General features: G+C 56.6%; 3 protein-coding genes across 9 annotated transcripts in view; 1 reads left to right on the plus strand and 2 right to left on the minus strand.

Moving 5' to 3' along the window:
- Positions 1-141: 141 nt before the first annotated feature.
- Positions 142-6,763, minus strand: ATP6V0B (ATPase H+ transporting V0 subunit b). The gene is made up of 8 exons (XM_039555740.1): positions 6,609-6,763; positions 3,564-3,612; positions 2,997-3,080; positions 2,474-2,551; positions 1,835-1,904; positions 1,437-1,488; positions 839-1,029; positions 142-457 (listed from the first exon to the last, which is right to left on the minus strand). Exons 1-8 carry the CDS (start codon positions 6,673-6,675, stop codon positions 434-436), a joined length of 615 nt encoding a protein of 204 aa, XP_039411674.1. The 5' UTR covers positions 6,676-6,763; the 3' UTR covers positions 142-433.
- A 241-nt stretch (positions 6,764-7,004) lies between these two features.
- On the plus strand, positions 7,005-10,824 carry DPH2 (diphthamide biosynthesis 2). Of its 3 annotated transcripts, none has more exons than XM_039555681.1 (6): positions 7,005-7,160; positions 8,603-8,715; positions 8,836-9,056; positions 9,244-9,882; positions 10,004-10,189; positions 10,283-10,824. In XM_039555681.1, the coding sequence occupies exons 1-6, from the start codon at positions 7,014-7,016 to the stop codon at positions 10,411-10,413; spliced, it is 1,437 nt and encodes a 478-aa protein (XP_039411615.1). In that variant the 5' UTR covers positions 7,005-7,013; the 3' UTR covers positions 10,414-10,824. The 3 variants fall into 3 exon arrangements, with proteins under 3 accessions (XP_039411615.1, XP_039411616.1, XP_019147347.2); XM_039555682.1 differs by having other exon boundaries at positions 8,603-8,685; XM_019291802.2 differs by lacking the exon at positions 7,005-7,160 and adding an exon at positions 8,426-8,510.
- A 442-nt stretch (positions 10,825-11,266) lies between these two features.
- IPO13 (importin 13) overlaps positions 11,267-27,652 on the minus strand; it is a 38,984-nt gene continuing 22,598 nt past the window's right edge. For 3 of the 5 annotated variants that reach the window (XM_039555676.1, XM_039555675.1, XM_039555677.1), the window contains 18 exons: positions 26,906-27,046; positions 26,596-26,737; positions 25,458-25,624; positions 24,984-25,104; positions 24,528-24,675; positions 24,196-24,377; positions 23,281-23,307; positions 22,464-22,598; positions 22,088-22,231; positions 21,610-21,690; positions 20,882-21,019; positions 20,711-20,807; positions 18,812-18,864; positions 12,727-12,793; positions 12,502-12,560; positions 12,284-12,373; positions 11,950-12,131; positions 11,267-11,831 (listed from right to left, as the gene is read on the minus strand). In XM_039555676.1, the coding sequence (XP_039411610.1) occupies positions 11,732-11,831; positions 11,950-12,131; positions 12,284-12,373; positions 12,502-12,560; positions 12,727-12,793; positions 18,812-18,864; positions 20,711-20,807; positions 20,882-21,019; positions 21,610-21,690; positions 22,088-22,231; positions 22,464-22,598; positions 23,281-23,307; positions 24,196-24,377; positions 24,528-24,675; positions 24,984-25,104; positions 25,458-25,624; positions 26,596-26,737; positions 26,906-27,046 (2,074 nt within the window). In that variant the 3' untranslated portion in view covers positions 11,267-11,731. The remainder of the gene's footprint in view (positions 11,832-11,949; positions 12,132-12,283; positions 12,374-12,501; positions 12,561-12,726; positions 12,794-18,811; positions 18,865-20,710; positions 20,808-20,881; positions 21,020-21,609; positions 21,691-22,087; positions 22,232-22,463; positions 22,599-23,280; positions 23,308-24,195; positions 24,378-24,527; positions 24,676-24,983; positions 25,105-25,457; positions 25,625-26,595; positions 26,738-26,905; positions 27,047-27,652) is intronic. The other 2 variants (XM_039555674.1, XM_039555678.1) reach the window with 1 other exon arrangement.

Here is a 27,652-nt window from a genome sequence, read left to right on the forward strand (position 1 = left end):
GACACCACCAGGCTCCTGGAGCAGGACAGGGGTTCTGCCAGAGGCACAGAGAGGAATATCTGAGCACTGGGGCAGCCCAAACCAGCACTTGCTCCCTGCAAACCTCCCTGGCATGCACAAGGCAGAGCAAGAGCTGCATCCTTGGACAAGAACCATATTTATTTCACTGACACAGAATTGCACTGATGGTCGATTCTACACACTGGGGATGGGCAGCAGCAGGGCCCCACGGGCTGGGCCAGGCTGCTGGGGGCAGAATTCACACAGAGAAATTTGTTTCTTCCGAGGGGCCGATTGATCTGCAGGACGGGGCTCTACGCAGTCAGGCTCCTGAGACGCCAGGAATCTCCCACCCCAATCAAGTATAGAAACATTAAATAAGTATATACAGAACCTCTTGGGGTGGGCTGGAATAGACTGAGTGCAAGAGGGCTCAGCCCATTTTTACTCTAGATGTCTAGAAAGAAAGAAAGAAGACAGGTTAGACTGTGGCCCACAAACCCCAGCTCAGCACCCCAGTCCCACCCAAGCACCCCAGGACCATCCAGAAGCTGCGGACAGCTTATCAGTCCCACTGGTAAGACATGAGCATCACACAAGGTGCACCCAAGGTGACACCCTCAGTGACAGAGGGGCCATCAAAAGGGTTCACAATATTGCAAATATGCACAGTATGCTGTGGGAAGAGCTGTGCCACCCCAAACCTTGTAAGCAGCCTCCCCATCCCAGTGCAGAAGATTGTGTTGAAGCCCCGTTGTGTCTCCCTGGGGTTGAAGAGCATCCAGGGTGACAGAAACCTTGTGCTCACGTAGGCCTGGTGGCCTCAGGAAGCAGGTACCTGCAGAATAGCAACGATGACCCCGAACAACCCTATGGCACTGCCAAAGATTTCCACGATCAAGATCTTGACGAAGAGGCTGGGATTCTGGGCATCAGCCAGGGCAGCCCCGCTGCCCACGATGCCCACACAGACCCCACAGAAGAGATTGCATAAACCCACAGTCAGACCAGCTCCAAACATGGAGAAACCTGTGAGAGAGGAACATTGCAAGAGCAGGGGGTAACCCCCTTCCACCTGCATCCATGACGTGCTGCAGAAGCTCTTCCTCGAGGTGACAGAAGACCTGGAGCTGCCAAGCCCCAGAACCGCCCTGATTGGGGAGCAGGACTGCTCTGAGGTGTGCCCCAGCTCCCGCAGTGCCAGGCCAGCAAGGGACAGCAACCGGCTGCCACCCAGGGGAGGAGCAGTGCTGCTGCTGGGCAGCACAGCCCACTGGGTGCAGAAGGACCTCGAGAAGGTAAGTAAAAAGCTGCCTTTTGGCAGAAGAGTCACATGGCCTTCAGACACCAGCAGCAGGCCATGAGTAGGTCAGAGGGTGGGGGCCAGGGTGTGGCAGTGCTCACAGCAACAGCACCAGGGACCCAGCAGTTCTTACCTGCATGGTAGTTCCTGGCTCCAATCTCTTCTGGGGTGACTCCATTGAAAGGCTGAGAGAAAGCACAGGACCTGGATTAGTGACAAGTCTGTGGTCTCTGGAAAAGGTACCTGTCCCTGATACAGCACGAAGTAGCCACGTTTCAGCCAGAGCCGGTCCCTGACTCCATGACAGGCTGGCTTCATGGCATCTGCCTTGTGTGTGCTCTCCCGGCCTCTATTCATCACAGGCAAGGATCACTACACAGACCACCAGTCCAGGGGCTCCCAGAGGCACAGCAGTGTTCAAAGTCCCCACAGAGCTACCACTCACACCACCGGCCCATGACCAGCTGCCCATCCCCACCATGCTCCCGAGGCTGGCACAGGGATGGCAGGGCAGCCCAGGTGCTCCCGTACCTCAGCCATGTTACTGATGACTATTGCCATGATGATCCCGTAGATGGCCACGGCCTCGCAGAAAATGATGCTGTGGGAGAAAGGCAAAGCCTGAGCACAGCATCTCAGTCAGTCTGACCAGAGTGTCCCAGGGGAAAGACCCCACCCCAAGGAGCCCCTGCCACTTTATGCCCAGCCAGGCAGACCCCTCCACAGCCATATGGGAAGCTACCCACTGCTTTCCTTTCAAACTAGGGGGAGCTGCTAAACACAAAGGCTGGATGCTGGTTGTGCTGGGGCACCTGTGTAAGCTGCAAGGATCCTGGGGGAAGCAGGCCTAGGGAGCCCTGCCCTTCACCAGCCCCTTTCTGCTCCTTGTGGAAGGGTTGTGCAAGGACAACCCTTGCCTAGGCAGGATGTGTGATCTCAGGGTGTTTGTTTTGAACACACTGGGCTCATTCACAGCATGATATCACACAGTGACCCTTCAAAGCACCACTCTGGCTCCTTTAGGGCTCTTTGTTTTGAAAGCAAATAGCATCAGCAGCTCAGCAAGGAACAGTCTGCCAGCAGCACCCAGCTAGAGAGCAGACAGAAGCCTCTTCACAGTGCTGCCTCACTGAGGTGCAGCACGAGAACTAACCCCAGGTCTGTACTTACCTCACCAGATTCTTTGTTTTGATCCGTGGGGCTTTGACTCCACCACCAATGATGCTGGAGCCTGTGATGTAAATCCCCCTGTAGCAGACAAGGGTGGTTGGTGGAAGGTCTGGCACTCACAGAATTCTATACAGAAACCAGAATCTTTCAGCTGAGCAAAGAATCAGGCATGCAGCTGGGGGCCACTGAACACTCAGCCTAGCCACTCCTGGGGTAGGAGTGGCCCCAGACTCCACCACCTATACCAGCAGAACTGCTGGGGCTCAAGAGTCACCACTGGACAGCCTGGGCTCCGGGGGCACAGCTTCCAGAGACTTCCCTGTCTTTCCATTGCCACTGCTGCCTGTCAGCTGGTCCACCCAGACCCCCCAGTGGCCCCGCAATTCAGTCCCACTGCTGTGGTGACCCACAGCCCTACACGTACACATTGTTCTACCCCTGCTCTGCTGTGGGAAAACTGCAGCATATACACAGCTACCAAGGTGGGACAGCAGGAGAATGCTGAAGAGCCAGACCCACTCACCAGGCAGCTCCCACCACAGACAGGGAGATGGCCAAGCCAATGCCCAGGTTGGACCACATGTAGGGTGAGGTCTCTGTCAGAAACCTGGAGAGGAAGAAGTGTCCGGAGTTAGCACAGAGGCTGAGTCCCCATAGTCACACCACACAGCCTACCCCAAAACAGGTACCCCTCCACCGAATTATGAAGCCCAAGATGTGTTGGGCAGCCAGACAGTGGGACATGAGAACCTCTCTCTGCCAGGCAGAAACACAGGACCCTCACCTGCATTGATCAAGATCTTCCTCCCAAACCCTCACTGTGAACCAGAAGCCTGGGCTCAGAGACATGGAGGGCAGAGCAGCAACAGCTGCACCAGGATCTCGTACGGAGCCAGCCATAGGAACACATGGGCTGCATCCATCCCACCTCCCGGGGAGCAGAGGCCCTGCTCACTGTAGCTCTTGCTCTCCTGCGATGTAGTGACCACTGCTCATCACTCAAAAGCAAGTGCTACTCCTGGGAGGCACTGCCAGCACCGCCTGCCTCCTCACACAGCCCTGAGGATGCCCATGTTTACAGGGAACTCACCAAGCCACATCAAAGCGGAAGCCCAGGTCAAATATCGTGTAGCAGATCCCTGGAAAGCAAGAACAAGATGGAAACCTCCAGGGAGGCACCAGCTGGATCCAGCACTGCTGGTTCCTCCCCACCAGCAAAGCACCGAGGCAAAAGCCCAGGAGCACAGCACAGCATGAAGGAGAGTTACTGGGAACACTGGCTCAGGCATGCAGTGTGGTGCAGGGTGTCCCCTCCAAATCCTACCCCCGTGATCCCAACACTTCCACATCAGTACAGGACAAACAGCCTGGAACTGCGATACTGTCAGGCCCCATCCCAGTCTTGCCCAGGAAATGACCGTGGTTGTTGTCACACCCATTTTCCCTGGCCCTGCTGAGCACTCACAGACCATGCTGAGCTACAGGGTCTCAAGGGCAATCCATAGCCATGTGCCCTAGCACAATCTCCACAGCAGCTCTCCAATGGCTCAGCTCTGCTGGAGAGCCACAGCTCCAGGGGACCAGCTGTGAGCTGTTCCCTGCCACAGGAGGGACAAGAGGAGCAAGGCTGTGCCCTGACTGACCATCACATGCTGCTACATCACCATCCCATCAGCGCTTGTGTTGCTTCCCAGGAGCCCATCAACACCAGAAGCTCCAGCTTTCCTCCAACACGCCCTTTGCAAAGCTGTGGGTTCAAGACATGACCGCTGTCCTCAGCATTTTCCCCAGGGTAATTTCCAGATAAATTTATACTCCAACACAGGCAGGACACACCAAAGCACTGCCCTGAGAAACTCAAAAAAGCCCTTCCTTTCCAAGGATGGCTTGCCCTGCTGCACTCATCTCCCACCTGGAACCACAGCCAAGAGCCACATCCCTGCACAGCGCAGGCACACGCAGAGGTGCTTGCACCGAAACCCTGCCTAACTCTGAGCTCCTGAGTGGGAAACACGGCTGCAGACCAGAAAAGACACTTGCTCTTTGCTGGAAAAGGGAGGGTGACCCAGCCCTAAGGAACAGATAAGCACAGGCACTGTGTGCTCCATGCCAGACAGCGAGGGTGAAGGGACAGGTCTATCATATCTGACTGGAACCAGCGTCTCTGTGACGCTGACCCTGCATACGGTTGGGAAAAGAGGAAATGGGAGACTTCTGAAATGCTCAAATGCAGCAAAGAGGTCACTGCACGTGTCCCACTGCTCCCTTCTACCCCAGAGTCGCAGCCTGGAGGTAGGGGGTGTTGGCAACATGCCCAGCAGAAATATGGGGGCAGGACCATGCCCCCCAGGTTGGAGAAGCCCTTCCCTGCGCACAGCCAAGACAACTCATCCCACTGGAAGGCCTCAGCACTGCCTCAGTGTAGGGAAACCCTTGTAGCAGGGATGTCCCCATCATTCTTGTGTGCTCACCCCGCCACATGCAGCTCAGGTCTCTGCACCCCACTCACCAGGAGAGCACACAAGCACTGTCAGGCAAGCCAGAGAGCCCCATAATGGCAGGTGGTAATGCTGCTCACTCTTCCTGCCACAGAACTGGGGTGCCCCCCTCCCCTGTAGCAACACACAAGAATGAGGAATGGTGCCACCACAGCCAGGGAACGCAGAGGAAAGCCACAACCCAGCCTGCACATCTGGCAACCTTCAAGGATGATCTCTAGTGCTGGGCCCAGCCAGCCTGTGACTTGTGTTTTGGCTTTGCTGCTTAGCTGTCAGAGCAGGAACCGAACCCAGCCAGCTTCAGCTGCCTCCACTCCCCAGAAGTGGTAAGGAAGAGCTACAACCAGCTCAGGGCAGATCTTCAAGGCACCTTTCATCTCAAGAGCAGGTGTAACCTTAAATTCATATGCAAAAGAAACAGGGTAAAGGACACTTTCCTGTGAGCTCTGACTTCCTGAAGCCAGAAGGACAGAAGATAGGGCAGCAGGACTGGAGGATCAAATAAGGGCTCAGGACAAAGAGAGAAAGCACTAAGAGACACTGCTGCAACACTGCACAGAGCAAGACCACTTCTTGCTCATGTCTTCCTCAAAAAGAGATTGCAACAGGGCAGAGGAAGTTAAGAGCAACTGGGCTCAGCTCAGTGAGATTTTCCGACAGTCTCACGTTCACAGTGTGTGCATCTGCACTGGTGTGAGCCACATGATTCAGAGTGCTCAGTGAGGCAGCTCTGGGCCCACACTGGGTTCACCAAGCCCTGGAAACACGAGGGAGTGAGACACCCTTCACTTCTGACTCATTCTCTCCCCTAACCCAAACACTGAATCAAAAGCCAAGGTCTCCCAGCCTCCACCTGGTTTGTGGTCACTTCACTCTGTGCTAAGAGAAAATAACCAGCAGTCCCAGAGCAAAATCTACCTGCTGGCCCAGGGGCATTAAACTCATCCTCCAAAAGCCCAACGCCTTCAGCAGCAGAGCGTGGGCTGCCATGAGCTGCAACACGGCCACGCAGCAGCTCCACAATCATCCGAACTTGCACGTTCTCTCTTGCTGCCACAGCTTGGCAAAGCAAGGCGATCTCTCCAGCCGAGAGACATCAACCACCACAGTCTGAACGACCAGGCTCCTCCTGCCTTTACCTCCCCTAATCTACCAAATCCAAGCACGACCCCTGACGGGCACCAGCACCTTTCTGCTCTTGCACGCACAGAGAAGCAAATCAACTACTCGTGCCAGACAGGCTCAGAGCGCTGAAAGCTGCACATCCAACAGCGACTGGGAGTTACACGGCACCGCTGGGGGCTCCGAGGGAGCCGCTGCAAGCCCCGAGGAGTGATGCCCAGGCTGGAGAGCCCCACAACAGCGCTCCCGGTCGTGCCGTAGACCACAGACCAGCCCTGGGGAGCACCGCGGCAACCGGAGCCCTGACAACGCTGCACCCCTCAATCCCCGCCTTCCTTTTGCACATCAGAGCAACCCTCTCGAGAAAGGGAGCAGCCAGCACGGGCACAGGCACGAACCGCAGCCTCCCCTCGGGCCCGGAGATCCCTCCTGCCCCACGGCTCAGCTCCGCAGCGCGGCCCCGTGACCCCCCCGCCTCCGCGGCCCCGGGCCCTCCCTCTCCTCCCGGCGCTGACCGACGCCCAGCAGCGTGGTCCAGAAGGCGAGGCCGAGCCCCGAGTAGAGCAGGGCGAGCCCCGTCATGGCGGCGGCGGCGGCGGGACCGGGCGGCGCGGCAGGAGCGGATCGGCCCGGGTCACCTGACCCGCGCGCGGCACGTGACCGGAATTGCAGCGCCCGAACGGAAGTGGCGTAACGCCACCGGTGCCACCGCGCTCGCTTATTGGCTGCCTGGTTTGACGGTGGCGGGAAAACTACATACACCATAATGCACCGCGAGAACACATCTTTCCATTGGCTGCCCTCCCCTTCTCCGCCCTCCTGTGGGCGGGACTTCTGGCGGCGGGGAGGGCAGAGCCGAGCTCCCATTGGCCAGCGCCGCTCCGCAGCCCGGAAGCGGGCGCAGGGTCCCGCGTGCCGCCATGGCCGCGGCCTTCAGCAGCGACGGGGAGGCCGCGCTGCGGCGGGAGCTGCGCGCGGCCGTGGCGGCGGCACCGCGGGGCGATCTCGACGGCTTCTACGAGATGGGCCGGGCCGTCGCCTTCGTACGGGATGGCGGGTTCCGCAAGGTGAGTGGGAGCGAGGATGGAGCCGGCCTGGGGCTGCGCGCCGCCCCCTCTCCCGGTGCCTCACAGGATTGTTAGGGTTGGAAGGGCGTCTGGAGATCATCCAGTCCAACCCGCTTGCCAAGACAGGGTCACCAGAGCAGGTTACACAGCAACGCGTCCAGACGCGTTTGCAATGCCGCCAGTGACGGAGACTCCACGACTTCTCTGGGCAGCTGTTCCAGTGCTCTGCTACCCTCAGCGTAAAGTGTTCTTCCTCACTTTGAGGTGGAACTTCTTGTGTTTTAGTTTATGGCCATTGCTCCTTCCTCTGTCCTGTTGCTGGACATCACTGAAAAGAGTCCGGCACTGTCCTGTTGGCACCCACCTTTGAGATATTTATACGCGTTAATGAGATCCTGCCCTGCTTCCAGGCAGGACAGGGTTAATTTTTGCAGTAGCCAGGAGGGGGCATGGCCAGGACCCAGAGGTTGTTCTGTACCACCTCACATCCTTTTCTGGGGACAGGGACAGGGTCCTTCCCGGGTCCCGTAGTGTGGCACGGTCAGGGATTGTCAGAGCCCTGCATTGAGCACTCGTGTGTGAGTTGTCTCTTGTACACTGTTACTAACACTGTTGCTGTTAGAGTTGGTTTTTTTATTTAATTTGCTGTTTCCAGTAAATGGTTGTGATCTTGACCTGTGATCTTTACCCTTTGTGCCTCTGATTCTCCCCTCCATCCCGCTGCAGGAGGAAAAGGAGGGGGGGCAAGCGAGTGGCAGCGTGGTTTGGAGAGGCTCAGTGGGAGCGTCATTCCTAAACCAAAACAGATCTCCTCTCAGTCTTCTCTAGACTAAACAGGCCCAGCTCCCACAGTCTCTCCTCATAAGAGAGATGCCCCAGACCCCTCATCATCTTTGTGGCCTCTGCTGGACCCTCTTCAGTAGCTCTTTGTCTTTCTTATACTGAGGAGCCCAGAACTGGAGACAGTACTCCTGATGTGCCTCACCAAGGCCAAGCAGAAGGGCAGAATCATATCTCTCAGCCTGCTGGCCACACTCTTCCTGATGCACTCCAGGATCTCATTGGCCCTCCTGGCTGTAAGGGCCCTGCCAGCTCATGGTCAACTTGTCACCCACCAGGACTCCCAGGTCCTTGTCTGCAGAACTGCTCTCTAGTAGGTCAGCCCCCAGCCTGTGCTGGTAGTTGGAGTTATTCCTCCCCAGGTGCAGTACCCTACACTTGCCCTTGTTGACCCTCATTAGGTTTCTCTCTGCTTAATTCTCCAGCCTATCAAGGTCCCTCTGAATGGCACAGCCTTCAGGTGTATCAGCTACTCCCCCCAGTTTCATATCATCAGCGAACTTGCTGAGGGTACATTCTATCCATTCTATCCCCTTCTGTCCCTTCATCTCACCCTTCCCAGTGTCTCATTCCCCATCTGTCTCACCCTTTGTTCTCCCCAGGTCGCCCTGCAGTTCCCTGACGAGCTCCTGGCAGACGCAGTGGAGGTGGCAGCGCGGATGGAGGCAGCGACCGGGGCAGAGATGTACGTGTTAGGAGACACCACGTACGGCAGGTCGGTGTGGGGCTGTGCAGGGTGTCCTGGGGTTCCCCTGCAGGCAGGAATGGGGCAGTGCCAGGGAGGAGGGAGAGCTCCATGCTGCAGAGCCCATCTGACACCGGGTTCTCCTCACAGCTGCTGCGTGGATGAAGTGGCTGCTGAGCACGTGGGTGCTGAGGCAGTGCTGCACTACGGCCCAGCCTGCCTCAGCCCCTGCAGAAAGCTCCCGGTGCTGCACATCTTCGGGCAGCAGCCCCTGGACGTCGGGCGCTGCACAGAGGCGTTCCGGGAGCTCTACCCTGAGCGGCAGAGCCGTGTGGTGGTGCTGAGCGATGTGGTCTATGCCCATGCGATGGGTGAGTGGTCTGGGGAGGGGGGCACTGGGACTGCTCTGAGCTCTGGAGAGCTGCCAGCTTGAGACCAAGCAGGCATTCATTCCCCAGACTTTGGCAGATTTGATTTCTGTCTTCTCCCCTGATCTATTGCACCTTCTCCATGTCAGGACTGTGGCCAAGTTTTGTTCTCACTCCTCTCTTCCTTCAGGTGAGCTGGAGCAGCAACTGCGTCCCGAGTACCCCAATATCATCTTCTCCAGGCTGGTGTGTGGAGACCTTCCTGGCCCTGCAGCGCCTGGGGAGGAGCGGAAGTTTGGTCGCCAGTTCTTGGTGGAGGCTGCTGGAGGGCTGCAGGACTATGCCATGTTCTATGTGGGAGCTGAGGGCCTCGCCCTCACCAGCTTCATGCTGACCTGGAACCGTTGCCCCTTCAGCTCCTTCAGCCCCATCACCGGCTGCGGCCGCCGTGAGACCCTCAATGTCAACCGGGCCCTGATGCGCCGCCTGTACCTGGTGGAGCGGGCCCGGGATGCCAGTGTGGTGGGCATCCTGGTGGGCACCCTTGGCGTGGCGGGCTACCTGACCGTGCTGCAGCACCTCCGGGAGCTGCTGTGCCGGGCTGGAAAGCGCAGCTACACACTGGCCGTGGGGAAGCCCAACCCCGCCAAGTTGGCCAACTTCCTGGAGGTGGATGTCTTCGTCCTGGTGGCCTGTGCTCAGAACTCCCTCCTGGACTCCAGTGACTTCTACCGACCTGTTGTGACCCCCTATGAGCTGGAGCTGGCCTGCAACCCGGCCCATGAGTGGACAGGGAACTACCTCACAGACTTCCGAGACCTGCTGCCTGGTAATAGCTAGAGACAGCTGCCCAACACCCTCCCAGGGCATATCCCACCCAGCTGCCCTGCCTGTAGGCTGCAGTTGCTCCAGGATAGATGGACCAGGCTAACATTACCATTTCCTGGCAGGTGCCTGTGCGCATGTTGAGCTCCCACCGGCTGTTCCCGCAGCGGAGGCTGTTCCCGACGTCTCGCTGATCACGGGGAAGATGCGGGCTACCCACCTCTGTGACCCCCCGACCTCCCAGCTGCCCCCCAGCACCACTCTGGCCTGCAGGGACCAGACACGGGCGCTCGCAGAGATCAGCCCTGCAGGTTTGTGTTGGTTTCATGGTGGGGCTGAGCCCTGGTGCAGGGGCAGTGCCACCTTCCTGCTCCCAGTAACAATTCCTTTCTCTCTCCCCCCAGCCTCCTTCCTGGAGTCCCGCAGCTGGCGGGGCCTGGAGCAGCAGCTGGGACAGACCCCCGTCTCCAAGGCTGTGCAGGGCCGACGAGGGATTGCCATTGCCTATGAGGATGAAGGGTGTGAGCAACCCTGATTCGGCAGTGTTGGCATCCAACCAGGAGTGGGGCCATGGGGGGGCCCAGGCATTGCCTCCCACTGGGTGCTGGACCTGCTGCCAGCTGGCCCCTTGCTGGATGCAGCCTTGGGTCCACAGTACAGCAGTGGGAGAGCAGGAGTTGCATGTGTGTTGGGGAATGCCTGTGGCACCCTGAGGCCCATGGCCAGGGCAGCAGCAGGGCCAGGAGAGACAGGCACTTGGCCCAGACCCAGTCTCCAAGGGCTTCTCCATCCAGGGCAGCTTTGTGCCTACAGGGAAAGGTTACAACTTTGCAAGAGCTGACAATGCTGGGACTTGAGGCTTTTGTGGACTATTGCTGCTAACTAAAGCTGAAGAGGATTTGTGATTGAACTGGTTTTTAGAATAAAACACGGGCTGAGGAGCATAGATGGGTGATACCAGCTGTCCTAAAGTGAAAAATGTATCATGGTGCCCCTGTGGGGAGCAAAGCTACGACCAGCCTGAGAGAACAGAAAACCAGAACTAGGACCTTCAACAATGAAAGCACAGGCTGGGCTGGGGCACTAAGGCAAGGGCAGGGGTCTCTGAGCACAAGCAAGCCCCTCAGGTGCTCTTACGAATGGGAATGGGGTGCACTCATCCTGTGCTGCAGGAAGGACCCTGTGTTTGGCAGGGGTGGAGCCTGGCCCCTCTTATGTGAGGCAGGGCTCCATGCTGGGCAAGCAGGACACACTGTTTTTTGCCATCCCTCCCAAAGCCAGGGAGACAGTGAGGCATCCCAGCCTTGATTTAACACCCTCCACAGGGTCACTCCCCAGAGGCAAGAGGCAGGCAAAGCCTGGGCACTGCAATAATGACAGCCACAACATAGAAATATTCTTAATATAATTAGGTGCAGGGCCTCCCCCCTCCCAACCACACGTACAAACAAGCAGGGGGCAAATTCCCCCTGCCCAGCCAGCCACTGCTGCAGGCACAGGGCAGCCTCCCCGCTGCGGGGCATGGGCACCCACGGGGAAGGGCTGGAGAGGGCTGGTAGCCCGGGGACAGAGCACCCATGCTGGGGCAGTCCTGCCCAGGCTTCCCCTGCCCTGCCACCGCCTCCTGCAGCCAGCACTCCTGTCCCCTGCGAGGAGGGAGCATGCTGGGGGAAACAAAGATGCTGACACCGAGATGCGGCCACCAAATCTAGCTGAGGAGTGTCCCGAGTGGGTTAATTCTAGGTGGAGGGTTATTCTATGAGCCGTACTGCAGCAGGGCAGGGAGGATGGGGGGCTTTTCCTTGTGGGGAAGAGCTGGTCCAGGCAAATCGTCCGTGGTCCTGGCCAGGTGCTCAGTAGTCTGCTGTGTATTCTGTACCATGCAGCCCTCGGCACAACAAGGTGAACTCCTTCACCATCTCCTTCACTCGCCGCTTGTTCACACGCTCTCTGCTAAGACAGAAGGAGGGAACAAACATGAAGCAGGAGCGCTGCACTGGGCCGTGCAGGGGGGTCATTCCCACCCTGTGGGAATGTGGGGCACAGCTGCCAGGGCAAGTGGCACACAAACCTAAGGATCTGCTGGCTGAAGTTTTCTTTCTGCTCTGGAGTGACTCGGGCCGAGGGGAAGCCGTCCTGCTGCATGGCCTCCTTGATCCAGACGCTCAGGAGGCTGAAGCAGTGCTTGTTCAAGGCAAAGAGGATTTCTGCGAAGTGATCCATGAGACTGCGGGAAGCTTGGCCACCGATGCCCTGCCACAGAGCACACAACATGCTGAGCCCACGTTGTCACCCCCCTGCTCCCATCCATGCTGCTGGGCTCTCTGCCCCTTGGCTCCATAGGGATGCTGCTCAGGAATAGAGCCCAGTGCTGCCTGGGGAGCCTGCAGTCCAGCGTCTCTCACCTCCAGCACTGCCTGCAGCAGCGCTTTGCCGTTCTCATGCACGACCTGTCCCACCGGGGCGATCTCTCCACAGCGGGGCAGCAGCTCCGTCTGCAACACAGAGTCCAGGCCTGCTCAGTGCCAGCACAGGCTCCACACTGCAGCACCCGTGCCCAACCTCAGCCCCACTCCGGCCTTCCCAGCTCTCAGAGAGGACTTCATGATGGCATCATACTCACAAAAAAGCCACAGGATGCTTTGACTGTTGGGGCCTCGGGAAACTTGAGAGAAAGGACACCTGCAGGCAAAAATCACTCAGATTAGCAACCAGAAAACTCCCTTGCCATCCCAAATCATCCCTGTGGTCCCCACCCCTTGGCTGTTTGTGCCCAGCTCTACAGGAGGAGCAGGCTGGCTTCTCCTCAGAGTGATTTAGAGCACATGCCCATGCCCATGGTACTCACCACACTGAAACACTGCTTTGACATCCAGGTTGCTACACAGGAAGAGGTCTGGCTTCCTTTTCAGAGCCTGCAAGGCACACAGACAGGTAGCATGAACCCAGCACTGTAGAGGCAGCCAGGAAGCCTCCAAGGAACCCGGTGCCCCAGCCAGCCTCTGCCTGGACACACACTTACCTGGGCACACCCACAGCAACCGGCAGTTTCACACAGTACAGCAGGAAACCATCACTTTACCCCTCCCCAAGAATATCATTCAAACAGCCAGGCAGTTCGCTACACCCAGGATCCACTGACCCCAGAACCTGAGGATAGGTGCCGCAGTGATGTGCAAACACTCGGACACAGAGAGCTCCTGTCCCATCAGAGCAGATCAGGCAGCAGCACCGCTCCCAGGACAAGGGCAGCCATGCAGGGCTCAGCAGAGACCAGCCACCTGTGTGCTTTGCTTCTCTCCTGAAGATGCTGGCATCCCTGGGGTCACTGCAACTGGTTCAAGCAGTAGCCCCAGACTGCACCAGACGACAGTGAGATGCCAACATTTCTTGGCAGTTACTGAGCAGCAAGTCTGAGATCAAGAAAGCTTGGGTTTTTTAATGCCACACAGTGATTCCACCAGCCTCTGTGCAGCTCAGGCACTGCTGCTGGAAACACCCTGAGCTGTGGCACCTTGTGCAGTGACTTGGTCCCCCTGGTGCTGGCACTGAGCAGTTACTGGGTGGAAATGTTTCAGCTTGCACCTTCCACTCCATGGGAAGTGTTTCCAACCTGCCTCAGTGAGCCCTACTATATTAGGCAGCCAAATTAATCTCCTGACCACCATACCCACTGCTGCAGAAAAGCACTGGGAATGGCAGCCATGCCTCCTGCCCTGCTGTCACTGCAACACCAGGGACAGCAGCCATAGCACTGGAGCGGCCCAGCTGTGTGCCTGGAGCTCAGAGAGCAGCACACCAGGGTAGGCAGCCCTTGGGGTGAGCTGTGTGTGGGGCCACTGCTGCCCACTGAGCCTTCTCCCAGGGATAAAAGCAGGGACAGCTCTCAATCAACAGCTCTCAGGACACACAGCCATCTGCCCCTGTGGTCTCTACCTGGAGCAAAACAGACTTATTTCCCTTCCCTTCTTCTCCAGGGAAAGTTCATAGCCATCTGCCCAGTGCAGATGCTGGAAAACAAGAAGCTGAGGAGCAGGTTTCAGAGTTAGCCCATCTCCTTTCTGACCTTTTCTACCACGCACTGCAAAAGAGGATTCAGTTTTGGGCACTGAAGGCATCGCTGTACCAGGTGGAGGAGGCACAATCGCAGGGACCTGCTCCCTGCTGGATACAAGCCGAGAGCTTCATGGGGCGATCAGGGGCCATGTTATACCTGTGTGTGTATATACAGGCTGTGCACCATCCCTCCTGAAGAACTGGCATCAATATCAGAAGGTGAACTGCTGGCTGGGCAATGGTTTAACAACATACCCACTCAGTGAGGCTGCTGCTGTCCAGCTGGCCCCATACAGGACAAATGCTTGTAAGAGATGTTGTAGTTTTAGCCCTAGGAGATTACCCCTGCTGGGCCCTACTGTGAGCTCCAGAGAAGGGACCATGAGCCTTTCCCCCAGCAGCATGCTCAAGGGCAGCTGGCTCCTGTGATAACCACTCAGCTGCAAGATCCTCTACCCTGCCCATCTGTGAGGCTGGTTTTAACCCGAGTCCTGCATGCTAAAAGTGTTCCATTTGGCACCAGTCTTCCAAGGGGCTCAGGTTCCCACCTACCTGCAGGGTGCTTCTCCCAGCCAAACCAGACCCGCTGCAGGCTGAGTGCCCCAAGCTCTCCTGCAGACCCACTGCAGCATCTGCTCCTCAATCCATCAGTACCATGGGGAAAATCATGCCAATATTGGGAGGGCTCCTTCCCACAGGACACCTTGCAGAGTGCAAGCCCAGTGCAGACCTGGGTACGCATGCACATGTCTAATGTAAAGAGAGATGCTTTTTATCCCCACAAGATGGGGCCCTGTGGAGCTTCTCCCATAAGAAAGCAACACCAGGTAGGTCCAGCTTCTCTTTCCCAACACCAGGCATGTCCAGCTGTTCTTTCCTAGCACCCGGAACCCTGCTCCAGCTCTAGGACCTCTTATTGCCAGCCCATCTTTCCCGTCTCCTGCCAGAGCACCTCTGCTCACATGTTCTGGGATGGGGACAGGTCTTTAAATGCTTTCAAACGTCCCCCCCACATCCTCTGCATGAGCAGCCACTATGGAGATAGGCACTTGCTCTCCAAGAGGAAATGTTGTATTCTTCTCCACAGCAGCTGGGAGACCACCAGAGAGGTCTTCAGAGCAGGCTCTTCTTCTGTGCCCATTTCTTAATAGGCAGACAGGCATGGCAGGGACGCCCTGCCATGGACAGAGGACAGTAGGGACTGCACTACCAGTTCCTGCAGCTCTCCAGAACACACAGCCGTTGTGTCCAGTACCCCCTCCTCTTCCCAGACCCCACAGCTGGGAGAGCAGAGCCTCTTGCTTTGGAAAGGACACATACGCTGGCTAGGCAGGAGCAGTGAGCCTCAGCAAGGGCATGCTGAACCCATGTCCTCCATGGGGTTCTCTGAGTCTCGCTGGAGCAGGTGTGGTGGAGAGCTCAAGGACTGCTGCATGCAGCCTGGACCAGCCAAAGAAGGGAGGGAGGTGGGGGATGAAGCTGGCTGTGCTTGGCCAGGCACTGTCTGTACCATCACAGAAGGTCAATCCTGCATCTTCTGCCCGGTGAGGCCCTGCTCACCCAGACTGCCCCAAGGATCTGTCAGTGGAAGTCACCAAAGCACTCCCAAGGTCTGTGCAAGTGAGAAGCCCTACTGGGGCAGGGTGTGGATGAGGTAAGGCAGGCTGGAAATCCCCAAAATCCTACCTGCAACCGGGAGCATACATGATACCCACTGGTTCCCAAACTTCAGAACCTGCCTGATTTTGCCAATGCAGACCTGGGCGCAAGCCCCAGCCACCATGCCCATGTGGTCCTGCTCCAGCTGCATGGGTGGAACTGAGCCCCACACCCTCCAGGTGGGATGCTCACCTTGGGCATTGCAGCAGTGATGCTCTGCACGGATCCCAGCATGCAGCTCAGGAAGGAGGGAGCAGCAGAGAACAAAAGGATGCTGACACTGCTCTGTGCAGCCCTATGGCAGACTGGTTATTTTATCCTTTGCTTTGAGTAGTATTTTGTCATTTGGTTTAAGCCAGCAGGCTCCCATGATCAGCCAGCCGTCATCAAGAGTTGATAGCCAATTAACACTATGGCAAAAGGATCAGCTGCAACAACTGGGCAGTTCCATGAGCTGCAACCAAGCTCAAACAAAGATAAAGTCAGCAGGAATCCTTTGACACAGAGAGATGGTTCCCTGTGTGCTGGCAACAGAGAGCTGGTATGCAGGTATAATGAGCTTCTCCTGAGTTATCAGAAGGCAGGACAGTCCACCAAGGTAATCAACCACAAAAACAGGTGGTCAGGGAAGTGGGGAAGTCTCCACCTTGACATACTCTTGGGTCCAAATTCACTGCTGCTCTGTAAGATGCATTACTTTGCCAAGGGTCTGCAGGCAGAGCAGGCTGGGTGAAAACACAGCTCTCTGAAGAGATCTGCAGTTCCCTCTGAGTTTAATCCTCCTATCTACAAATCCTCAACAGCATCACTGCAGAGTATGGTCCTCTGGAGGAGGACAGGCTGGACCTATCTCTGCCATCAGACAGCTCTCAAAGTCCTGAGAGCAAGGAATCAATTGGGGAAGCCAAGGTCAAGTCTTGATGGGTTTTAAAGCACCTCACTAGATCATCAGTCTGTGAGAAAGGTCAGGCCAAGGAAGAGGAAACCTTGAGTTCTGTGTGTGAAGAGGGAGGACAGGGATGGGATCCTTTGCTCTCCATGGTGTTTCAGGAATACAAAGGCCAGGAAAACAACAGGTCTTGAGTGTGCGGTGTCAGGTTGGCATCATGATGTCAGATGTCCCACAGTGATCCAAGATGGAGAAGCCACAGAGGTAGGTAGGTGTCTCTGAGCTGCTCCTGCAGGAGTGCCTCTGAAGGATGTCTGGAGATCCACACACAGGAGATAGGGCCAGCTGCCAGCACATTGCCCCAGCATTGCCTGCAGACCCTGCCCACACGGATAGGGTGTAGCAGATTCCCAGCACCCTGGGTGGGCGGTGTTTGGTCTCACAGTATGCCCCACCGAAGTGCAGCGTGGTTGCACTTTTCTCTCCAAGAAAGCACAAATATTCTGTGTCCAGACACAGAGGAGGACCCCAAGCCAGAGAGAAATTCAGTATTTTCCAAAGAAACAACAAATAACCTTGGGAGAGTCTTTCAGAGTCGCCTAATGCCTTACACCCAGCAGGATCACCTCTACCTACCCTCCAAGAGCAGTGGGCTTGTTGAGTCCTTTCAAGAACTCCACGCAACAACAGCTCCCCATGTGATCTTCCAGTGCTTCCCTGCCCTCTTAGGAAGGCTTGCTACTGCCAGACCTGGATCCTTTACCATGATTTCCTCCCATTACTGATTGTCCCACTCAAGGAGAACGGAAAAGGGTTTTTTGCCTACAACTGGCACATTACCTTTTACACATTCCAAGACTCATGCAGCTCCTCAGGCTCCCATCAGCTTTTCCTCCCCACCATGCGTACAAGGTGGCCATCTTCCCAGATGCTTTTCTCTGTGGTCTCTTGATATAAATCTAAAGAAATGTTGTGCCCCAAACTAGGCACAGTGTTCAAACTGAGGTCCTGCTAGCAATGAGGACACCACCAAGAACCTCACGCACAGATCCCATTTACCACCTTACCATCATGTTCAAAACCCTTCTTAAAAGGTCACAGCTTCCAAAACCAAAAGCAGAGCAGAAGTCTGATTGCCTTGATTATGTTACATCTTTCAAGATGAAAAGTAGGGAAGAAAAGGCTGCAATATGGCTTTGACATGCAATGGGTCTCAGCAGGATCTGGGCACCATGGTGAGAACTGTGAGGAGAAGACCCTGCCTGGGGGAGGTAAGGTGCAGCCCCCTTGCCCATTCCAACCCTCAAGACCCATGGGAGGATCAGAGGGGTCTGACAGGTTAGCACCTGGGTGTGCCAGGCACTCTTCTGGGGCTATCAGCAAGGGTAGGACTGCCACAGCTCTGGGAGGAACCTGGGTGAGTGTTCCTGCACAGCCACTGGTCCAGCATGTGTGATTAGAGGTCTCACCACTACAGAAACAGAGCAGAAAGCAACTCTGCCAGGCCCCTCCTCACCACTGACCCACCCTGTGGGTAGGTGGGCAAGGAACACGTCTCTGACAGGGACACTGAGTACATCAAGGACATTGGGGCTTCTCCCTTAAGGGCCACAGGGGGCTGAGGAGCACACTGGGCAGGTGTATATACACACACAGCATAGCACTGGCCCTGCCTGCCCACTGCCAGCAGTGACACAAGTGCCAGCCCACGTGCCAGCCCGCAGCCCGTGCGCCACATCAACGCAAACTGTCCCCGTGCGCCGCCGAGCCAGCAGCTCCTGCACAGGAACTGCCACCACCCGGAGAGGCTGCTGGGGCAGGAGGCAATGTGGCACTTGCCAGATCCAGATGCCATCACAAGCACATTGCTCAGAGCCAAACCCTGGCAGCTGCCTGCTCCTGAAGGCAGGGGCTTCCTCCCACTGGCCCCTGGGCAAGGCAGCCAGCTCAGCCTCTCCCCGCTCCAGAGGACCCATCAGAGGGCAGGTAAATGGGTTGGAAAACATCCACTCAATGCTGTAATTTGTCTGTCACCCAAGGGTGACTGAAGCAGCAGCAGCACCAAGCGCCCCATGCCAGCTTCAGCACAGTGAGGGGGTGGGAGCTGGAGCTGCCCTACAGAGGAGGGCACTGCCCTGGGGATGGTGTGAACCCAGAACTAAAGGAGAATGTTTTGTTTTCAACTTCCACGGAAACAGATGGAGAAACTCGATATTCAACTAAAAGGAAAAAAAAACGTTGTCAACAGAAAGCTAAAAATAGGTTTAAATTGAATTAAAAAGAGAAAGAGAGAGAACAGAAAGTGAATGAATAAGAAACTAAAACACACCTGTGCCAGGAGTTGCATAAATGAATCAACAATATCAGGATGATCCCTGGGCCCTAAAATATAATAAAGATGTAACTTAAGAGAAAAATCATACAAACAGCAACTCAACATCATATAGTTATGTGATACAGAAAGAATTTACAAGTGAAAACAGGAGTGTAAGGGAAGAGGGGTGTGTGGGGAAGGGGATGGGCAACATGAGCAGCTTGAAGCAAGTTAAAGAAACAAAACATACAAAAAATCATGAAACTTGGAGAACCCAAGAACAGAAAGAAACTGCAAAGGAAAGGGTCTAAAGCCCCAGGGTCTCCAGCTAGCACCTGAGTGCTGCAGAGCCAAGGAGGAGATCTTCATGTCCTTGGGGAGGAAGACAAGGAGGAGCAGGGGCTAGCTGGGCACCATCTCCACAAGGAGAATTATAGCTTTTGCACTGTGGGGACTGAGCGGGTGTCTTCAGAGCACTGTTTGGTCCTGGAAGGTAACTGCAAGTGAACGACAACACCTCAGCAAATGCTTGACAGGCCTGGCTGGGCTCAGGCGTGCACATGCTTGTCACCAGCATCAGCTGCTCAGGAGACCCTGGCACAGACACCCTCCCACCCCATTCCCAGATGCTCTCCAGGATGGTGAGTCCAGGATCCTCCTGGAGGTCTCCAGCATCCTCCTGGGAGAGAGCAGCTCAGTGCCCAGAGGTCTCTGTGCCAGCACCACTCACCCTACCTTGGCATCTGACTGTGCACACTCGCATCTTGGCCCTTGTAGGCTCAGGCATCCCCCCCTTCTCCTGCCACACGTGGGCTCAGCAGAAGGGGCTCACTCTGCTCAGAGCTGGCCCCCCACCCAAGGGGACAGTCCTGGGTACACACTGAGCTGAAGAGGTGCTTGCCTGAGCAAAGCTTGCATCCAAGTGTTGGCACAGCTCGGGCTCTGTCCCCTCCCCTTTCCTCCTGCAGACGTCCCTGCTGCTGCTCGGAGGCATCGCCACGTCCCCAGCACCGAGGCAAAAGGGTTCCAGCATAGACACATCCACACGCCACTGGCACAAGTGGGAACCTGATATCCAAGGAAGCCTGGCTCGCTTGTCACTGACCCCAGTGACACCTCAGCACAGTGGGATTTGCTCGGACCGTGGCGTGATGATGAAGCAGGGCTCCTCATGTCTCCCCCCACCTCTCTAGAGAGCTCTGAGCCTTGACTGGGGGACAGCATCACCCTACCTGGCACCCAGCTGTGAGCAAAGGAAAGACCCTTTGGGGGCCGCCTGTGGTAATGCTGAAGGACGAGAGCCAGCAGCTCCAATGTACATTTGTCCCTGTCACAGGGCAAGTCACCAAGATGCTGAGGGGAGCCATGGTGCACAGGAGCCTGTTCTAACTCCATTTGCTTTTTGTAGGGTGGGCAGTTAGCCAAAGAGGGGCCCCTGCCCTGCAGGAGAACTCCAGCATCCTCAGCATCACAGCAGGGACTCAGTGGCCACCAGTGACTCTGAAGAAGTGATTTCCCAGCTGTTCACACACACATTCTCCTGCTCATACGGGGGCTTGATTTCAGGCCACTACAAGCAGTGCTGGCCCCTGGAGAAGCCCTGGGATCTCCCTGTGGGCATAGCCTCCCTGCCAAGCTGGACTGCAGTTCCAGCTTGACCACTGCAGCACACAATACCCAGCCTGGGCTGTTGTAACAGGACAGAGGCCCAGAGCACCCAGGGGTTTCCTGCTTCTGTTGCCCGCAGGGAAGGTACCCACCTTCCAGGGGTTGGGATGAATCCAAGAAACAGAGATGGCCCCAATTAGCTTAGCTAGGAGTGACAACTGCCATTCCTGGTAAGACGCCTCCAGACTCCATGCATGCAAAAGCCTGACAACAGCCCCAGCGCGAAGATGGGCTAATCCTACGTACCTTGCTGGAACAGGGTCAGTGTGACTGAGGTAACGAGCAAGAAGAGGGCCTTGATGGGAGGGAAGTGGGCAGGCTCGTGGGCAAAGATGTGAACCAGCTGCCAAAGAGAGAGAAGGATTGAAGCTTCAGCTGGCCCTGCACACCCCCAGCCTCCCAAGCACAGTTCCATACCTGCCGGGTGAGTTCAATGGCAGAGACCTGGGGTATGGTGCTGTACATCTGCCCCAGCATCTCACACAGCTGAGGCACCATGGGGGCAAAATCATCCAGGAGGGTCTTCACAGACTTCTCAAATATGGCACAGACAGACTGTGGGAAAAGAGGGACTGCATGAGCAATGGGCATCAGGAGACCTCTCCCAGGGCTTAATGGATGGGTCCCAGGGGAGGAAAGAGCTGGCAGTGGGGACAGGAACCAGCCAGGCAGAGGGCTCAGACCTGCTCTGGTACTGGTGGCGTGCCCTGCAGCACAGGATGCTCCCAGTGACCAGGAAACACCCTTCCCACCACAGCAGGAAGGCTCCCCAAGGGCCAGGGAGAAATGGCTGGTGGGACAGTGCACATGGGCATTACTGAACTGAGCAAACTGGACAAACACCAGATGATACAGGTCCAGGTCAGAACGTGAGAGCTGTTCTCTTAGGGAACACAGGTTGGGTAGATCCCATCTCCCTGCTCATGGCAGGACCTCAGTTACTGGAGAGAAGCAGAGCTGATAGAGGCACAAGACAGACAAGAATGACTTGATGCTGCTGGTGACAGCAAGCAGCACTGGTCCAGATAACCCGGGAAGACATCCCTCTCACAGGCCATCACCCAGAGTCTGTCCTTTGCTGTCCCCAGCTCAGGTCAGCAAGGACAGGCAGAGCTGCAGGCAGTATACAGGTGAAGCCTGGTTACCTCCACCACCTGGGCGTCATTCAGCCACTTGCTGAGAACCTTCTGTATGAGCTGGAAGACTTGCTGCAGAACCACCACCACCTGTAAGGAACAAGAGACACTGAAGAGAAATGGCCCCCATGGCACTGGGGAGATTCAAGACTAAGCATGGCCTGGACTCAAACCTTCAGGCACCACCTCCCCTCTCCAAAGCTGGACAACTTTTTTCTGAAGCAGCCTGGCACAGCTCACAGTTGGCAGGCAGCACCCAGGCCATCCTCCAGAGCAGCACCTAGCCAAGAGGCATTGAAGAGGCAAGTCACCTCTGTCCACCTCAAGAGTGGTGGGATGAGCTGAAGGAGCAATTTTAGCTGGAATACACTAGCACTACCCTCTTGCTGGTACATGCTGCATTCTCCATTAACCCCCCTCTCCTGCAGTGAGTAGTGAGGCTTTGGCCAGGCTGTGGCAGAGAACACGGAGCTATCACCCTACTCACTGGGTTGGGTCCTTGCTGCACTGGCAGTTTTTTCACCTCGGTGCTTTCATGGTCGTCATCGTGGTGGCTGATGTCTAGGGTGGTGAAGAGGTTGGAAAGCAGGCCCAGGATGTGGATGATGGCCAGCCTGTTGGAGGGATTGGGCTGCCAGGGAAAAGAAAGCCAAAGTATGACACAGACTGCACTACTCAATCATAGTCATGTCTTTGGGATGCTGAGGAACCAGAACTGCAGTGGCAAAGTGCCAGAGAGGGGTTCCCTGCACTGCACTTTCCCTTGAGCCCATGCTTAAGAGTGCTGCTTCAGCACAGCAGCCCCAGGGCTACAGCCAGCTGGAGAAACCACTTCTGGATGGAGGCAGCACACAGGCACTCACCGTTTCGTCAGCCAGCTTTTCCAGCTGCTGGATGTAGGGGGTGATCAGGGAGTGCAGGTTCTTCAGGATCTCTTCCACTTGCAGTGCAGAAAGCAGGAAACCAAGAGCCTGCATCAGCCACATGCACTGGCTTGTCTGGGGCAGAGAAGACACAACAGGGCAGGTCACTGCCTAGCCCACAGCCCATGCTCTGACAGCTGCCAGGGTCCCAGCCGGGTGTGCTGCAGCTCCTGAGCTGCTCTATCTGGGTCCCTCTAGGTGCATCTCACTGCAGGAGAGGGGAACAGCTCCCTAACAGCTTCTGTTCCCAGGGAACAGGAGCTCTGGCTTCAGCACACCTGGCCTCTTCCCAGCACCTGCCAAGGAAAGACCAGTTGGTGTCCAGAGATCTCCATGCTGGCATCACTCACACTACCTTGACACACCATCCTTTGCACAGCCTGTCTCAGCCACCCTGTCCTAGTCACAGGCAAGGCTGGGGCTCAGTTCCTACACTTATCTCCCTTCTTCTTCCTCTTGAAAACATGCCTGTCATCTTGGTATCCTTGGGTTTGGAGAGTCTGAGAACTGCTAGAGTTAAGCCTCCTCCTCCTCCCTCTCTAGGGGACGTACCCTCCCAGCACAACCCCCTCCTATGTGGGTGAAGTGAAGCCCAGCAGTGCAGTGAGAGGCAGCCAGCAGGTTCTCCTGGTCCTGCACACTGTGGATGCAGTGCTCAGCTCTCCTCTGGGGACAGCCTTGTGTCCTCAGCTGAGCATGACTAAGAGGGCATGGGGGGCAAGGAGAACCAGCAGAAGTGTGAGTCAGCCTCTCTTACCTTGTGAATCTGCTTCATCAACACCTCCTGTCAAAGGGAAAGGGAGAGAAAAAAAGGAGGGTGAGTGCTGCAGAAAGGCCCTTCCATTCCAGGAGGCAGGGCTGACATCAGGAGGTAGGACTGACACAGGTCAAGACAACTAACACCAGTGTGGGCACAGATAAACATCGTGTGCTCCCCACAACCTGCCACAGGCAAGGACTAAAATTCTTCTCCCCAGGCCAGCCCACTCAGCCACCCAGCAAGTGGAGCTCCTGGCTTGGATGGGCTCTGCAGCGGGATGGCTCAAGGAGTCAAGCTCAGACAGGGTTTCCTTATTCCAGTGACAGTGTTCCCCAGACTCTAAAAGCAGAGATGCTTTTAAGAGCCCTTCACATCTCTGCTCCCATGCACATCCTGGCAGCTTGCCCAAGTCCAGCCCTTCTCCTAGTACCTCGGGACTCTGAGCCCCATTTGCCCCAAATCTTGAGAGCCAAGAAGAAGCATGGGACAAGCTGCCCCAGTGCTGCAGGGATCAGCTCAGTCTCCAAGGAGAGGCTTGAACACCAGGGCGCCTGGCTCCCAAGATGCCCAGCCATGGCACTAGCAGCCTGGCATGTGCACAGCTGGCAGGATGCTGCTCCCAACAGGCAAACAAAACCCCAGGGAAAGGACACACAGCCAAGTGCAACCCCAGCAGACCCATTGGTAGTCGTGTCTGTCACTGCCTGCCATTTCTGCATTCACAGCAGGACACAGGGCCTGCCACATGGGTTTATTGGCCTGCAAATAAAACAGACAAGAAATCTCCTGCACCAAGCAAGATGCCCTGAGCTGCTTCTTTGTGTCCCCCTGCTCTGATCCTTGCAAAGGAAAGGGTGTGCACAGAGCACATCCCAGGTCACCATCACACGCCCACCTGCATCCAGCTCCTACCTGTGACACAGCGACAATGTTGGCAGCATAAGGCGGCAGGTCGTACTTGCACTCCCGGCAGATCTTTTTCAGGGTGGAGACACTGGAGATGGAGAGCTCGGGGTTGCCCAAGGCTTGGAGCACCAGTGGCAACACGTTGTTAATCATGACAGGGTGATCAGCCAGCCACTCGGACAGGGACCCTGCATACACAGACGGGATCAGACTGCAGGACTGCACCACAGGCTCTTGCTCTCTGCATTCTGCGATGCCCAGCTTGGCTTTTCAGCACTGGTATTGCTGGGCAGGTGTGCTCTCAGGGGGGCTTTCCCTCCCCAGCCCAGCCCGCTCACCGATAGTGAACATGACGGTGTCGGCAAGCTGCACATTGCTGATGCTGATCCGGGGAATGAGGCCGATCAGTCCCGGCACCACATCGGAGTAGTTTACGTCGATGGTCTCAGCAATGGACTGGAAGCCATACAGCAAGGCCTCCGTGTGCTGCCGGGGTGGGAGAGGCACTGTCAGAGCCATGCACTGAGCCCTGATGTGCAACCCGGCCTCAGCTCCAGGCACCAGCTCAGCACCCTTGCAGTAGCTGAAGAGGCTGATCCCTGGGCACCACTAAGGACAGGGATGCAGAAGACCTATTCTTCTCCACAGTAGACCCCAGAGAGCCTGTATGTGTGCTGGCAAGCTGCTTATGCTCCTCACCTCTGTCATGTCCCTTTGCTTTCGATGCCCCATGGCAAGGACAGGTCCCCGAGGGCTGGTAGCCATCAGCCTGGCACCCAGGTCCCCTTGCTCACCTGCCATGTGGACGGCTGCTCCGTGTTGGTCAGGAGACGTCCCAGTTTGTCATAGAGGCTGCTCAGGAGCTCAGCGCCCAGCATCTCATACACGTACATCAGCGTGTCAGAGATGTCCACCCTGCAGAGAACATGGCTGTCTCCAAATGCTGTCCCCATCCCACGCAGAGAGCTCCACGTGTGGACACATCACTTTCCCTCCTGCTGCCAAGTAAGGCACAGGCACTGCCCATACAGGCACACTGCCCCAACCAACAGAGCGATCCCATGGCCTCTTGGGCAGGGTAACTGGTGCTGTGCCAAAACACCAGCTCATTTTCACAGTACCACCATAGGCAAAACAACTCTTGATGGAAGGAATCTCCTCTGTGTCCCTCCTTGGCTCATCTTACAGCACTCAGTCTCCAGGGTGGCAGAATGCTGCCCCTGCATCCTCACCTGCCTGACAAGCAAATCCAAACCTCCCACTTGTACCTGTATATCCGAAACTGCTCCTTCTCATCCGAAGACCAAAAGCCATACTCCTCGTCGGAGGGGAACTGGGCTTTGTGCAGCAGCACGTCCACCAGCTGGAAGTAGACAGGCCTGTAGACCTGCTGGTACACTGCCTGCTTGTCTGGCTCAAAGGAGAGGATATCGTCCTGGAGGCAGGAGGAGGAATAAATACATCAGGTGTTGCAGGGAAAGGAAAACGGAGCTAATATGCCTCCTGCATAGGGGACTCAGGCACATCTCCCAGGGCTGGTGGGACCTGTCACACCTTGGAGGCTGCATTTCCAGCTCCCTGAGATCCACCTGATGCTGTGCCCTTCTGCAGTGGCAGCATTATCCGGAGGCAAGATGCCGGAAGCCCCAGAAGCTTGGCTGACCCTCGGACAGCATCGTTATAGAGAGTGGCAGTGTCCTGCCATGTCCTATCCTCGGGAGCACACCTGCACCAGGAGCATGCGTGCCTCAGACTGCTGTGAGAGAGCTGCCTGAGCACAGCACTCTCCTGCCTGTGCCTGTAATCTCAGACCCATCTGGAGAAGCAGCGAGAGGTGGTGGGAGCCTCAGTCTGGCCTCACTCAGCAGAGGAGCTGCCGGCACGGCACTGACTGCACGCCCTGCCCTGCCCATGCTCGGCCACGCCACATTGCATTGCAGAAGGATTGGAGCTGAGGGATGAACTGGAGCTAAAAATAGAGCACAGCGTGGCAGGCCTGCTCTGCAGATCCAGGGAACACTGACCCTGGGAGCAGGACCCCACACTGGGCAGCCACTAGAGCCATGCCCTTGTTCCTGCCTGCTGCAGGCATGCAGCAAGGAGCTAAACAACCAGGTCTGCTGCTGGGAAGAAAAAAATTAACACAAAGTTTTAATTAGTTTTGTTAATGAGGCCCTTAAAGGATGGCTCACACTTCTAAGGAAGACTGGTGGCAGAAAAAGCCACAGGGCCAGCGTTTCCTAGGTATGTGCCCTGCCCCAGCTGCAAGTGCAGGGCAAGGAGTGGGGACATCAGAAATCCCTGGGACATATTAAATCCAGGCCAGACCCCAGTCCCCATGCACTGGTGTCTCTGGCCGTGCCTGGAGGGCAGAGCCCAGGCAGGCTGTCCACAATGGCCACTGACCTGCAGCGTGTACCAGAAGGTGAGCGTCAAAGAGCTGGTGGTTTCGTTGACGGGGTAATGTCCAGGGATGCCAGTGCAGAACATGATCATGTTGACCAGGGCCAGGAAACTCTGCCAGTGCTCCACCTGGTCCAGGAGGGCCCTGGGAAGCAGAGGGCACAGTCAGAGTGGCACCTCTGCTGTGAGCCCAACTCCTCTGCCCTGACACATGTCACTGGGTGAAGGATAGGCCCTGGACAAAGCAGCATGTGCAGAACAGCAGGCTGCTCCAAGCTCACTCCCTCTCCTGGGGACCATCCCCAGCACTCACCGGGAATGGTTCTCCCCCAAGGCCACAGCGATGCGGCAGATTCCATGCGACGTCTCCATGTCCCCGCTCTGGACCGCCTGGCGCAGCTGCTCTTGGAGCCCCAGCACGGGCGGGATGAGCTTGAGGAGGGTGTTCACATACCTGCAAGCACAGCCTGAATCAGTGCCAGGCATCACCTCCCTGGCATGGGCTGCCATGCTGTCCATCCCTCCTGATGCTACCCCAGGGCTCCTGCCCAGCTTTGCCTACTTGAAGGCCGCTTTGTGCAACGGGATGTATGCAGGAGCCCTCACTGCTTACATGAACTCTCCTTGCAGCCTGTGGCATTAGGACAAGAGCTGCAGCCCCAAGCACTGCTGCAGCAGAGCCTCTGCAAGTGAAGAGAAGTGCTGAGCCAGTGACCACCAGCTCTGTGCAAATCCCCCACTGCACCGCAGTGTGGGCCCCATGCCCACCCACACTTGCCAGCAGGGCTGCCAGCACCCCCAACCTGCCACTGCCCCAACCAGCTCTGAGTGAGCTGTGCCTGCGCACAGCAGCATCGATGTGGAGCAGAACAGCAGCGAGGGCAGACCTGTGAGCTCTTCCCACCATGCTCGAGCCCTCAGAGCTGCACAGAGGCAGTCCAAGCTGCCAGCGGGAAACCACGTGACTCTCCAGGTTGGGCGCATCCATTGTGTGCCGTGTCTGGGATGAACTGGGCAGCCACCACTGGGGACTCCCACCCAGGGAGAACGGTGGCCGCCG

This window comes from Corvus cornix, chromosome 8 (assembly GCF_000738735.6).
Source record: "Corvus cornix cornix isolate S_Up_H32 chromosome 8, ASM73873v5, whole genome shotgun sequence".
In the NCBI taxonomy this organism is placed as follows: domain Eukaryota; kingdom Metazoa; phylum Chordata; class Aves; order Passeriformes; family Corvidae; genus Corvus; species Corvus cornix.